This window comes from Trachypithecus francoisi, unplaced genomic scaffold, assembly GCF_009764315.1.
Source record: "Trachypithecus francoisi isolate TF-2019V2 unplaced genomic scaffold, Tfra_2.0 Lachesis_group11, whole genome shotgun sequence".
Taxonomy (NCBI): domain Eukaryota; kingdom Metazoa; phylum Chordata; class Mammalia; order Primates; family Cercopithecidae; genus Trachypithecus; species Trachypithecus francoisi.
Window position 1 is genome coordinate 86,379,565 of NW_022681456.1, and position 15,063 is coordinate 86,394,627.

Consider the following 15,063-nt stretch of genomic DNA (forward strand, 5'->3'; position numbering starts at 1 on the left):
GATGAAATCTGGCTTAGAAACTTTTTCCCTCAGGTATTTTATTATATTATTATTTATTATAGTATTTATTGTATTAGTAAATATCTCTTTTTAAAAATAGTATTTATGACTAAATTCTGCCCTGGTGTATTTTAGGAATGTGGGATCATTTAATGTACTGTTCAGTCAAGTTTGAGCTTTGTGGTGTTGATAGAAGCCAACAAGATGGCTTTTATTTTATTATACACAGGGACTCCAGGAACATGTGTCAGTACTCCCTGGGATCATGTACCTCACTTAACTTTTAAAAAATTATACAGTAATTCACTCATACACTCACATTGTAGAAATCAATATGTTACCAACAAAACTGAAGATCCCTTGATTGCTACCCACAATCCCAATCCCTTCTCCTTGGTGTGTTTCCTTCCAAACCTTTTCCTATACCTGTTTCTTTCTTACTCTTTCTTACTCATATATAATATGATATATATGTTATGTATACTATTAGATGTATGATATTATTTTGTCTTCATTAAAAATTTTCTCTATGCATCATTTTGCAGGTGGCTTTTTTAATGCAATAAAGCCATACTGTTATTTTTTTTAAAAATGTTATTACCGAAATAGTACAAATACTTTGGAAAAATTTAGAAAATATAGTTAAGAAAAATAAAAAATAAAAACATCATATTGCCACCAGCCTGAGATCAACTCTGTAATATCTCAGTACGTATCCTTCTACATACTTTACTTTTTTCTAAAATGAGTTCATAGTGTACGTATTCTTTTGTCAATTTTATTTTATACCCTAAGTCATATTTAAATTTTCTCAGTTGACCCAATTAGTTTGGTTTTGCATCTGGAAGTTATTGGCTTTGTCTCTTATAACTAGAACAGCCTCCTTTTTTTTTTTTTTGAGACGGAGTCTCGCTCTGCAGTGGTGTGATCTCGGCTCACTGCCACCTCCGCCTCCTGGATTCAAGCGATTCTCCTGCCTCAGCCTCCTGAGTAGCTGGGACTACAGGTGCCCACCACCATGTCCAACCAATTTTTGTATTTTTAGTAGAGACAGCATTTCACCATATTAGCAAGGCTAGTCTCGAACTCCTGACCTTGTGATCTGCCTTCCTTGATCTCCCTTCCTGGGATTATAGGCATGAGCCACCATGCCCTGCCTCAGCCTCCTTTTTTTAAATGACATGACTTTTCTGTATCATGTTCTACTTTTTGGATTTGACAGGTTGCTTCCACATGGTATCATTATTTTGTCAAAAAATCACCTGTATTTTTTATAAGCTAGGTTTTTGATGTGACTAAAAGGTGATGCTGCGTTTATCACATTTGAAAAACAAACAGTATCTTGTTTTGGTTCTCCTATTATTCATGATGCTAGACTGATCTCTGGATTGAGGAACTGACAATCTGGTAGTTAATTGTACAGTTAGGTTTTTCCCCTGTGACTTGAATGTAATCTAAATAATGTTACTTTGGCATTATATGAATAATGAATTTCACATCAGCCATCACCTAATAATTAATATCATTTGATAATACTTACCTGATAATAGTTTTATTACAGTTAATGAAATAATATTTTTCTAATTTTATCACTTCTACACTTCTTAATTGGCATTCTGATTGCATTTTTCCTTTGCTGGAGCTATTAGAGTCCCTGAAATGTGTTTCCTATGGGAAAGGCAGGATAAATGATTAGATTTTACTTTTTCATTACCAGTTTTCAAAGCAAGGTTTTTGTAAAATAGACACTTCATATGTTTCAAATGAATTTGTCTGTTCCTTTTTTAGTGTCATTATGGATTCAGTGTTTTGCCATCCACTATAATTGTTATACTTTTAATGCTCACATTCTCAGAAATTTGGCTAGTGGAAGCCCCTTAATTAAGCTTGCTTCTCTGTTTGACCCTAGCTTATTGATTTTGGGTAACACCCTTGCTTTCTGGCATTGCAGGATGCCCTTGTACTGTTTGTTTAGAAGAGTAATCTTTTATGTTAAAAAACATGCATAGGCGCACACATACTCTGGGAAACACAAATACAAAAGACATTGTGGAGAATCCATCATGTTTTTACCAAACAATTACACTGCCCTTGCCATCTTTTCCTAGCTGCATCCACTCATCCTAAGAAAACAAGCCTGTTCCTAAAATTTTAAGTCCTTGCTCATTTCCCCATTCTTTTTTTTTTTTTTGTGAGAGAAGCAAGAATATGACTTTAATTTAACATCAATGACACTGTGTAACAGCACAGGGAAGAGGTAGTGGAGAGAGGTGGTCAGGCTTCCTGTTCCTTAACCAGCTTTGATTTTAACAGCAGAGCCCCAGCAACCTAGAAGTGCCTCACCTAGCCTCTTAATGGAGTGGGAAGGGGCAGGGACTTGGAAATTAGAGGCTCAAAATGTAAAGAAGGCTGATGGCAAGCCTGAGGAGAGGCCTGGAAACGAGGGAAGGGCTGAGAGCTGTGAGGAGTCCTCACACGAAGACCCTAGCGCAGATCTTCAGCAGTGAACATGCCCCTGGCCCTGCGCAGGATGGAGTCCTTGGTGGCATCATATGGGTGCTTCTTGGAGGGGATCTCCAGGACAGTGGGGATGGAGTGCTGGTGGGCATCCAGGGCCTGCCGCACCATTTCTGCGATGTACTGGTTGATGAGGATGATGCCGATGTCATCCCGGTTTAGAAATTGCCGGAAAGTGTCCTCGATCTCATGGATGGTTGTATCCTTCTCCATCACCAGGAAATTGGGGTGGCAGTTCTTGTTAAGCTCCCCTATGCCGCCCAGCAGGAAACCAGTCACCGTGTCCTCGTCTCCCATCACTGTGATGAGCTTCCCTCTTCCCGTCATCCTCGCAGCCGGGCAGAGCTCACCCCAGAGCACCAGAAGCCACTCTCATTTCCCCATTCTTGACACACGTACAAACCCAAGAAGACTTAAAGAGAATTATGCACTTTTTGATTTTCTTTAGATCTTGTCTGATTTGGATTCAGACCACATATAATGATTTTAAAGAGTTGATTTCATTGAATTTAGAATATTCAGCTGTGTTTCTCTAGTCTGAGTCTTGAAGAAAAAAGAAAATTTATTATGCTAAGAATAAGTACCTCAAACTTTCCAGGTAATGATAGATGAGAAAGAGCACATAGAAAAACTCAGAATTGGCTGGGTGCTGTGGTCACACGTGTAATCCCAGCACTTTAGGAGGTTGAGGCGGGCAGATCACCAGAGATCAGGAGTTAAAGATCAGCCTAGCCAACATGGTGAAACCCCGTCTCTGCAAAAATACAAAAATCAGCTGGTTGTGGCAGTGGGTGCCTGTAATCCCAGCTACTCGGGAGACTGAGGCGGGAGAATCACTTGAACCCAAGAGGTGGAGGTTGCCATGAGCCGAGATCGTGCCACTGCCCTCCAGTCTGTGTGACAGAGCAAGAATCCATCTCAAAAAAAAAAAAAAAAACCTCAAAATTAGTAAGCCTTGGGTGTGAGACGGGGTTTTTTAGTTCACAATATTCTTCATGCCAATTTGCCAGTTTTTCCCCTTAGATGGTATAAAGAGACAAAAAATTCTTCAGAGGAAGTAGATAGGCCAGAATGAGAATTTAATGACGCAGCCTAATAGTTGTTTTTAATGAAGGATGGGAGCCCTCTGTTGGGCTTGAAGGAAATTTTAAAATTCAGTTTAAAAGCTTAGTTGAGAGGCTTCAGCCTTTATGCATTTTTACATATTTAATCTTAATTTCCTCCAATAGGCTGAGTATCAGGGGTACAGGGAATAATAGAAAATGTTTTTTTTTTTTTTTTAGCATACCTGGAACCCCGGTCTTTTGAAGACATCTAATCTGTTATGCTTTGTCATACCACAAAGCTATATTGTTCCTGACCAAAAGAAATTCTAGATTGTGGATCTAAAAATACAGTTTTAAGTATTTGATAATTTTGTGTTTTGACAGTGTAAGATCTTTTAAGTGGCAGAACCTGATGCAGCATCCTTATATATCATTTATTCATTTATTGTATCTTTCCCTCAAATGGTACCACCTATTGTTTTACCTGTTTTGTTTGGTTGGTTTTATATTTTGAAAGTGAAAATAATCACTAGATTAGATTTATTTTACTTATTGTCTGTTCTTATCTTTCTTACAAACTCTTTTTTTTTTTTTAGTGGATTATCAAACATTTTTGCGGGAAAGTCAAACCATCACTGCCATGTATCTGCATATGAAAAATCTTTCCCTATTAAACCTGTTCCAAGTCCGTCTTGGAGTGGTTCATGTCGTCGAAGCCTTTTGAGCCCCAAGAAAACTCAGAGGCGACATGTTAGTACAGCAGAAGAGGTAAGGAAAACTTGTGACAAAAGCTACTAAAAGTTAGGATCTTTCCCTACATTGAGCCATTTGCTCCCTATTAATAATTAGGTGTTTAAGAACCATTCTATTTTATCCTTCCTGTGCTTTTTCTGTCTGAATTACTCTTTTTGAGTACTATCATCTATTCTAAAGAGATTAAAGAGATGTTTTATCAGGACTTCATTATTTGTCTTACTTTTATATTTTCTATTCCTGCTGTACAACTGACTTAATCTTTAGTGTCGCCTGAATGGTTTCTCATACATCAAACTCTCTCTCTTCTATCTTTGCTACACCCTTCCTAAACCCTTGTCTCCTGTGGTAAAACTGTTAGTCTTCCTCAGCAGTTTTTGATAAAGTTTGATTTCAGTCCAGCTGAGGTGGCTCACGCCTATGATCCCAGCACTGTGGGAGGCCAAGGGAGATGAATCACTTTAGCCCAGGAGTTCGAGACCAGCCTGGGCAACATGGAGAAACCCTGTCTCTACAAAAAATATAAAAATTAGGCGGGCTTGGTGGCTCATGCCTATACTCCTAGCTACTGGAGAGGCGGAGTGATCTGTGATTGTGTCACTGCACTCCAGCCTGGGCATCAGAGTGAGACCCATCTCAAAAAAAATTTTTTTGTTTTAATTTGATGAAATACCTGTTCTTCTTACTAGGAACAATTTTTCTTCAATATAAGAGAAAAATCAAGAAGCTAGTTAAACAATTTATATCCTTTTATTAGGAGTAAGACCTTTTTTGAAGTTACAGACTCCTGAAAAGAAAGATGTTTTGTTGACACTTGGGTTGTTATATTCATTCAGTAAATCTAAAAGAAAAGTCAATTTCATGAATATAATATAGCATATAATTTGCATGACAATGTGTGCACATGTCTGTTAGATTACATATTTAATGTACGTCTAATTGCTATGGTTGCTTAGAGATACAAATGAATAATAATTACCTTACATTTAAATAGCATTAGAGCTTCCAGTATATTTTCCATGTGTATTATTGTTTTTAATCCTTTTAACTCAGCAAAATAGGTAGAGATGAGGTAATAGTCATGTTTTATAGATTTGGAAAATAAGAGTCATAGGTTACATGACTAGTAAATGGCAGGCCTAGAACCGAGAACTTCTGAGGAGGTTTGGTCAAGTATGCTTTCTGTTGTACAACACAGCAATATGGTTCCTGCCCAATGAAGCTTACTGAGTATGGAGTCAAGAATACAGCATTACATGCTAAGTAATTACATAATTTGGTAATCAGTGATCTCTTAGGTGGCAAAACTTGATTATTTGTGATATGGTTAGTAAAAATGCTGTTCATATTTTTAGTTTAAAGTTTGTATTGAATCTAAAACGTTTGGCTGGGCATGGTGGCTTATGCTTGCAATCCCAGCACTTTGAGAAGCCAAGGCAGGAGGATTGCTTGAGGCCAGGAGTTTGAGACCAGCCTAGGCAACATAGTGAGATCCTGTCTCTACAAAAAAAAAATTAGCTGGGCATGGTGGCAGGTGCCTGTAGTTTCAGCTGCTCAGGAGGCTGAAGGAGGAAGATCATTTGAGCCCAGAATTTCAAGGCTGCGGTGAGCTGTGATTGTGCAGCCAGGGTGACAGAGCAAGACACTGTCTCAAAAAAAAAAAAAAAAAAAAACAGAAAAAACCAACATTCAAGTGGAGGGTGGCAGAACTACTAAGTCATTTAGCAGGGTAAGGGATAGACAAGAAACTGGCAACATTTGCCTTTGGTGGTAAAGCTGGACAACAATGATAAAAAGGAGATTTTTAAAAAAATAAACATTTTTTTTTCATTACACAAATTTTCATGTCATCCTTGTACAGGGACCATGCTAATCTCTATATTGTTCCAGTCTTAGTATATGTGCTCCTAAAATGAGCCCAAGATTTATTTTTCATTATACCTTTTATGCTATTGAATTTTATATTATATTTAAATTATTTTGTGCATAAATAATTACTGGAGTTGTGGGGTTTGTGATTATGCTGGAATCTAGACAGCCTAAAGGGTACAGAGAGACTTTGTGGAGGAGACAGCAGTAGCATGACAGCTGGGTACAGGGCTACTAACCCTCCCCTGCCCCATGTTTCTGTTGCTCAGTCTCACCAGGATCCTTTAATTCTGTGTTCATTGTAAGTTTGCCATTCACCCACCAGCTCTGTGGACTGCTCAGCCTTTCTTCCTTTTGCCTCCTCTGCCAGCCTGAGGACTGGGGGTTGCTTGGGCAATTTTACCCTTCCAAACAGCCCTCCAGGCCACTAGTTGGGTCAGTGGAGAACATGAAGCTGGAGTTTGCCTTCCTCCTGTAGTTCAAAGAAGAAGCTAATAATCTAATCTATGAAACAAGTGATGCAGGAAATTTTGCCTGTTTTTAGTTCTATTCTCCTAGTATGAAAGTCGAGCCACCTGTACTACAGAATAAGCCATATTACATGAGTAATACAAAATATTGGGCCAAACTTTATTATCAAACTGTCAACAAATTTATTTAGATGTTTATTTTTGGATATTACAAATAATTCAGATATAATACTTTTTAACCCTGGGACTAAATTTATTGATGGGAACTTACAAACTGGATGAAAAGTCACTTTCCATGAAACGTTGGGATCCTCAACAGAGGTTCGTTGGTTATGTTAAAGGAAGATGTATTAACCTTAATGCCGGATTTGTCCATCAACTTCAGGAATATGAAGTCTTCTACAAAATTAACAATTAAGATGATGTCACCACTGCACTGCTCAGTCTTACAGCAGAGGTTTGAAGAGAACACATGAAGAAGAATTTAGGTATATGCAAGCAGTGGCTGTGCAGAATGGCTGACTCAAGAGGCAACATCAAAAAGCTGTGCTATTCAGTAGGGTAATGGCTAGCCACCAGCACTGTTTGATTCAAATTCAAATTTAAAATTCAGTTGCTCAGTGACACTAGTCACATTTTAAGTATTCATTAGCCACATGTAGCTAGTGGCTACCATATTGGACAGGGCAAATATAGAACATTTCTATTATTACAGAAATTTCTGTTAGTGCTGTTATAGAGGATATAAAGTTCTGTTTGGAAAAGAGAAAATACTTGTGACAATAAAAATGTAAAATGGCAAAAACACAAGTAGTTTCTTTTCAGTTACATGTTACTTCTAGATATGCTTCTTTGCAAATTATTGAGCAACATTTTAAGATACTGGACTTTTGTAATAGGTGACAGAGATGGTTTTATACTTTTCTTAGAAATGCTTTAGAGTTTTGTCATAAGTCAAGCATTTGGGACTCAGAGAATTATTGAAATTTGTACTTTGCATATTTTATATGGTATAAAGTTATTACTTTAAACAAAATGAAAATTAGGAGTATTTATAAAGTTATTGGGGGTAATTTATAACAAAACAGTTTATTAGTGTCCTAAAATTTATTTTGTACTCTCTATTAAAAGTTTTATAATTTTACAGTTCTTTTATGATGGAGCCTTTTATAGAAACATCACCTAACTGCAGGACTCTGTCCCTTTTAAAAAATATAATTCAGCACCTTAATTAATTATTTTTATACTTCAAAACACTCGTCTTAGTATTTTTTCAGGTTTTAAAATGTAACATTAGCTAGCTTCTTTAACTCTATCATGCTATGCAATTATTGCTTCCTTTCCTCTTAAGATCCTAATTTTCTTTTTTAATTTGAGACAGAGTCTTTGCTCTCTTGCCCAAGCTGGAGTACAGTGGCGTGATCTTGGCTCACTGCAACCGCCGCCTCCAGGGTTCAAGTGATTCTCTTGCCTCAGCCTCCTCAGTAGTTGGGACTATAGGCGGGCACCACCACGCCCAGCTAATTTTTTGTATTTTTAGTAGAGACGGAGTTTCACCGTGTTAGCCAGGATGGTCTCGATCTACTGACCTCATGATCCACCCGCCTCGGCCTCCCAAAGTGCTGGTATTACAGGAGTGAGCCACCGCACCCAGCCCCGAATTTTCTTATTCAGTAAAGAACAGTTAGGGCTTTTAAAATTTTTAATTTATTTTATTTTATTTTATGAAATAGAGTCTCAATGTGTCACCCAGGCTGGAATGCAGTGGCGCAATCACAGCTCACTGCCGCCTCAACTTCTGGCTCAAGTGATTCTCCCTCTTTTGCCTTCTGAGTAGCTGCAACTACAGGCACACGCCAATATGCAGCTAATTTTTAAAAATTTTTGATGTGGAAACAGGGTCTCACTGTGTTTGCCCAGGCTGGTTTCAAACTCCTGGGCTCAAGCCTTGGCTTCCCAAAGAGTTGGGGTTATAGGTATGAGCCACTGTGCTTAACAAAAAGAACAAAAAACAGTTTAACAAATAATTTACAGAGAAAGATGTTTTCTTTTACTGATAGTACCAGATGGTCCAAAAAAGATTTTTGTTTAAAGTTTTAGGTAACTTTCATTTTGGCAAAGTGAAAAAAGTTACATGTGTTCTTTTGGGAAAGGAAGAAATAAGATTGTCACTGTTTGCTGACAACATGATCTTATATATAGAAAACCCTACAGACGCCACCAAAAAACTGTTCAAACTATTAAATGAATACAGTGTATATATGTGTGTGTATATATAATATATGTATATATGTGTATATGTGTGTGTATATATGTGTGTGTGTATATATATAACCCTACAGACTCCACCAAAAAACTGTTAGATTAAATGAATACAGTATAGTTGTAGGATACAAAGCAACACACAGAAATTAGTAGTGTTTCTATGCACTGTTAACCATGAACTGTGCAAAAAAGAAATCAAGAGAACAATCCCATTTATAATAGCTACAAAAAAAAATCAAATTTAACCAAGGAATTAAAAGACTTACATACTGAAATCGGTGGCTCAAGCCTGTAATCCCAGCACTTCGGGAGGCCGAGACGGGCGGATCACGAGGTCAGGAGATCGAGACCATCCTGGCTAATATGGTGAAACCCCGTCTCTACTAAAAAATACAAAAAAAACTAGCCGGGCAACGAGGCAGGCGCCTGTAGTCCCAGCTACTCGGGAGGCTGAGGCAGGAGAATGGCGTAAACCCGGGAGGTGGAGCTTGCAGTGAGCTGAGATCCGGCCACTGCACTCCAGCCTGGGCGGCAGAGCAAGACTCCGTCTCAAAAAAAAAAAAAAAAAAAAAGACTTATGTGCTGAAAAACATACATTGTTGAGAGAAATTGAAGATAAAATTAAATGGAAAGCTATTCTGTGTTCATGGATTGGAAGAATTAATATTGTTTAAATGGCCATACTACTCAAAGCAATTTGCAGATTCAGTGCAATCCCTATCAAAATTTCAATGTTATTTTTCATAGAAAAAAATGCTAAAATTCATATGAAACCACATAAATCCCTGAATAGCCAAGGCAATTGTGAGCAGAAAGAATAAAAAAGAAGCTACCACACTAGCTGATTTCAAACTGTACTACCAAGCTATAGTAATTAAAACGGCATGGTATTGGAAATAGACATCAGCCAATGAAACAGAATAGAGAACTTAGAAATGAACCCGTTATACCTGTCATGGGGTGGGGGGAGGGGGGAGAGAATAGCATTAGGAGATATGCCCAATGTAAATGATGAGTTAACAGGTACAGCACACCAACATGGCACATGTATACATATGTAACCTGCATGTTGTGCACATGTACCCTAGAACTTAAAGTATAATTTTAAAAAAAAATGAACCTGTTATATAGCTAGTTAACTGATTTTTGACAAAGGTGCCAAGACTACACAAAGGGAAAGGACAGTCTCTTCACTAAATGGTATTGGGAAAATTGTATTTCCATATGTAGAAGAATGAAATTAGGTCCTTATACCATATACAAAAATCAACTAAAAATGAAATAAAGACTTTAAGACTAGAAACTCTAAAACTGCTGGAAGAAAATGGGAAAAACTACATGACAACGGTCTTGGCACTGATTTTTTTGGATTTGCATGCAAAGTCACAGACAACAAAAGCAAAAGTAGGCAAATGTGAGTACATCAAACTAAAAAGCAAAGGAAACAATTAACAGTGTGCAGAGACAACCTACAGATTGGAAGAAAATATTTGCATCCATTCTATAAGGGGTTGATATTCAAAATATATAAGGAGCTCAACTCAATACCAAGAAAACAAAACTGTTAAAACATAGGCAAGACATTATCCTAGGCAAACTGATGCAGAAACAAAACCAAATACCGCATGTTCTCACTTATAAGTGGGAGCTAAATATTGGGTACAAATGGACATAAAGATGGGAGTAGTAGACACTGGGGACTACAAGACGAGAGAGTGGGAGGAGACCAAGGGTTAAAAAAATATATACTGGTGGCTGGGTGCTGTGGCTCACGCCTTTAGTCCCAGCACTTTGGGAGGCTGAGGTGGGCAGATCACGAGGTCAGGAGATTGAGACCATTATGGCCAACATGGTGAAACACCATCTCTACTAAAAATACAAAAAAAATTGGTTGGGCGTGATGGTGCACACCCGTTGTCCCAGCTACTCGGGAGGCTGAGGCAGGAGAATTGCTTGAACCAGGGAGGCGGAAGTTGCCATGAGCTGAGATCGTGCCACTGCACTCCAACCTGATGACAGAGACTCCATCTCAAACAAAACACACACACACAAAAATAAAAAAAAACCCTATATATTGGGTGCTGTGGCTCATGTCTGTAATCCCAGCACTTTGGGAGGCCAAGGTGGGCAGATCACTTGAGGTTAGGAGTTCGAGACCAGCCTGGCCAACATGGTGAAACCCTGTCTCTACTAAAAATTAAAAAGCCGGGGTGTGGTGGCATGCACCTGTAGTCCCAGCTATTCCAGAGGCTGAGGCAGGGGAATCACTTGAACCCGGCAGGTGGAGGTTGCAGTGAGCCGAGATGGCGCCCCTGCACTCCAGCCTGGGCTGGTCAGGAGATCGAGACCATCCTGGCTAACACGGTGAAACCCTGTCTCTACTAAAAACAAAAAATTAGCTGGGCATGGTGGCGGGCACCTGTAGTCCCAGAACATATTGAAATACCACGATACAAGATGCTGCTAACCCTGACATAATGTTTAAAATTATTTTGTGAGGATTGGTGGTTGTATTAAACTGTATATAAGATTAAAAATAAATTGCCAGGGCATATTACTAAGTGCTAGTGAACACAGCCCGTTGAGTCACGGGACCTGTATAGAATTGATGCTTTGCCGGGGTTATAAGTTCTTATATAATCTGGTTCTCTGTCAGGTGATCTCATTTCTTCCTACTCTTCTGATTCACATGGACCTTACTATTTTTGGAACGCATTAAGCACCTTCCTCTCTCAGGGCTTGGCATTTGTTGTTCCTCTATTTGGAATATTCTTTTTTTTTTTTTTTTGAGACGGAGTCTTGCTCTGTCGCCCAGGCTGGAGTGCAGTGACCGGATCTCAGCTCACTGCAAGCTCCGCTTCCCGGGTCTAGGCCATTCTCCTGCCTCAGCCTCCCGAGTAGCTGGGACTACAGGCACCCGCCACCTCGCCCGGCTAGTTTTTTGTATTTTTTAGTAGAGACGGGGTTTCACCATGTTAGCCAGGATGGTCTCGATCTCCTGACCTCGTGATCCGCCCGTCTCGGCCTCCCAAAGTGCTGGGATCACAGGCTTGAGCCACCGCGCCCGGCGGAATATTCTTTTATATGTTTCTAGGACTGACTTCTTCCCTTGGCTTTAGGTTTCTGCGGAAATACCACCTTTTTAAGAGAAATCTTACCTGTTCCTGCTGCTCTCCTTCCATAACTTTCCATTCTCTTACCCTTTAATTTTCTGCATACTACCTGACTAATTTTTTGTTTAATTCCTTTCACTGCAATATAATCTCCACAAGGACAGGAACTTTATTTTATTCGATGCATTCATTATCTTTAGTGACTGGAGCATAGTAGGTGTTCATGACAATGAATGAATGTTATGAAGTATATGGTTTTCCCTAAATGTAGTATTGGGGCTTAAAGGAAAAATAAATAAATAAATGTTGGAGATGAAAATTGTCTCTGGGAAGTAACTGCACTTAAATAAAATAGGAAACTGTTGGCAAGATATTCCACTCTAATTGTTTTGGACTATTCTGGTTACTTCCTTGTGATTTTTCTAACAGGTTTCAGGAATCAAGGGATTTGTTGGAATCCTAATTTAGAGGCCCTTTATTTCTGGGACTCTTTTGACTCAGAAGTGATTACCTGCTGCCTTTCTGGTTTTATAGCCTATAGCTTCTCTGTACTATTATTTAAATATATGTTCCATAATTTTTCAAAGTATATTATCTGGTATTTACTCAACCTCTCTTTTACACATTTGATAATTATATATTTTTTTTTTTCTTTTTTTTTTTTTTTTTTGAGATGGAGTCTTGCTCTGCCCCCGGGCTGGAGTGTAGTGGCACGATCTTCGCTCACTGCAACCTTCGCCTTCCAGGTTCAAGTGATTATCCTGCCTCAGCCTCCCCAGTAGCTGGGACCACAGGCATGTGCCACTACAGCCAGTTTTTTTTAGTTTTTCTTTTGTAGATTCGGGGTCTCACTATGTTGACTGGGCTGGTTTTGAACTTCTAGCCTCAAATGATCCTCCCCGCTTGTCCTCCCAAAATGCTGGAATTACAGGCATGAGCCACTGTGTCAGGCCCATAATTCTTAATTATCTTAAGGATTCTGCCTAAGCTTTGGCAGAGCTAGGATTCCATTTACATGCTAGTTTGAGAAATACTTGCCTTATTCCATGTGTTTAAACTGTTTTTTTGTTTGTTTGTTTGTTTTTATAGACAGTTCAAGAAGAAGAAAGAGAGATTTACAGACAGCTGCTACAGATGGTCACAGGGAAACAGTTTTCTATAGCCAAACCCACCACACATTTTCCTTTACACCTGTGAGTCATAGAAGCATATTTCAGATGAATTTAATTCTACAATTTATTATTTGATATTGAAACAATATTCTTTTCTTGCTAGGTCTCGATGTCTTAGTTCCAGTAAAAATACTTTGAAAGACTCACTATTTAAAAATGGAAACTCTTGTGCATCTCAGATCATTGGCTCTGATACTTCATCATCTGGATCTGCCAGCATTTTAACTAACCAGGAACAGCTGTCCCACAGTGTATATTCCCTCTCTTCTTATACCCCAGATGTTGTTGCATTTGGATCCAAAGATTCTGATACTCTTCATCAACCCCATCATCACCACTCTGTTCCACATCAGCCAGATAACTTAGCAGCTTCAAATACACAATCTGAAGGTAAACATGGTATCATATAACTACATTTTTAGTCCTAATAGCCAATTAACTGTTTATTAGCTCTATTACAGGCAACATTATAATATACATATAAATAAACATATACAGTTTGAGCATACCGAATCTGGAAATATGAAATCTGAAATGTTCCAAAATCTGAAACTTTATGAATACCAACATGATACTCTAAGGAAATGCTCAGTGGAGCATTTGGGATTTTGGATATTTGGATTTGGAATGCTCAAATTGTATAATGCAAATATTCAAAAGTCCAAAAAATCCAAAATTTTTAACTTCTGGTCCCAACCGTTTTGGATAAGGGATATTGAACTTGTAAGACATGTACTTCCATACTTTAAATACATGTGATTCAGTTAACCATGCTATGAGTAAACTAAACCCACAAATAGGATATTCTTTTTTTCTTACCTCAAGATGCAAATGATTTGATACATTTTATTGAAACAATTAACTTCCTAAGTAGAGGCTAGAGTCAGAGTATATATACTCAGCCTAATTGCTTCAGCACTTTCTCTGTTTCTGTGACTTTACAGTGGTAAGTAAGAATTCTGAAGTTGTAGGAGTTTTGAAACATCAGATAAGTATTGAAGCTTAAGTACTTAGGTTTGTGCGTTTTAGAATGATTGTCAGCATTGGAAACAAAAAGCTTTCTACCTAATTTTCAACTAACTGAAATATTCACTCTCTTTGCATTCCAGTTAATTAAGGTTTTGTTGTGATTTCTTTGTTTCCTTAATTTTCCCCTTCTTTAGGTATGTATTATGTATCAATTTATGGTATGTACTTACGTATGTAACTTAAAACAAGTTTTAGGTTAAATGGTTAAACATCAGGGATTTTTTGATAGATGGAGCACTAGTCGTTCCTCTCCTTTCTCAGGTTGAGTTTTGTTTTTTTTATCTACTTGTCACTTTATGAGAATTCTCACTCAGGATTAAACTTTTTGGCAGCATCATTATATAGCTACACATATCCATGAAGACTCTTGTTATATTTTGTGAGGTGATGTACTGAGAACTGTAAAGGAAAAAAAAAAAGCCAAAAAAACCAAACTCCTTTAACCTCAGAAACATACATTGTGTTGCAGATATTATACAACTAAATTGAAACAAATATACCACATTGCACTGTTTAATTACTTTCCTTGTACCATTTAATAAATACTCTGAGGATCTAATCATAGCACTTTAGAAGAACATGATTCCTGCCTTTGAGTAGTATTCAACAGAGAAAATACATAGTAAAATGATAAAATTTGTAATTTTTAGACACCTCCTGGGGTGATATTTCCTTCCCTGTCCCCCTTCCCTCCTTCTTCCAGTTTCCTTCCCTCTTCCTTTCCTCCACCCCTTTCCTCCTTTCACCTAATTCAGTCTCATTGTAGATCATGAACTACAGTAGTTCCCCCTTATCTGTGGTGGGAGGAAATGTTCCAAGACCCGCCCCC

General features: G+C 38.2%; 2 protein-coding genes and 1 non-coding gene across 6 annotated transcripts in view; 1 reads left to right on the forward strand and 2 right to left on the reverse strand.

Moving 5' to 3' along the window:
• Positions 1-15,063, forward strand: part of SENP1 (SUMO specific peptidase 1) — a 65,071-nt gene that overhangs the window by 18,700 nt on the left and 31,308 nt on the right. For all 4 annotated transcript variants that reach the window (XM_033222272.1, XM_033222274.1, XM_033222271.1 and 1 more), the window contains 3 exons: positions 4,160-4,331; positions 13,123-13,226; positions 13,309-13,595. In XM_033222272.1, the coding sequence (XP_033078163.1) occupies positions 4,160-4,331; positions 13,123-13,226; positions 13,309-13,595 (563 nt within the window). The remainder of the gene's footprint in view (positions 1-4,159; positions 4,332-13,122; positions 13,227-13,308; positions 13,596-15,063) is intronic.
• On the reverse strand, positions 2,178-2,884 carry LOC117090216 (V-type proton ATPase subunit F-like). Its single transcript, XM_033222279.1, has one exon. The coding sequence runs from the start codon at positions 2,842-2,844 to the stop codon at positions 2,485-2,487; it is 360 nt and encodes a 119-aa protein (XP_033078170.1). The 5' UTR covers positions 2,845-2,884; the 3' UTR covers positions 2,178-2,484.
• LOC117091170 lies at positions 6,131-6,236 on the reverse strand. The gene has a single exon (XR_004440290.1). It is a non-coding gene; the product is annotated as a U6 spliceosomal RNA (small nuclear RNA).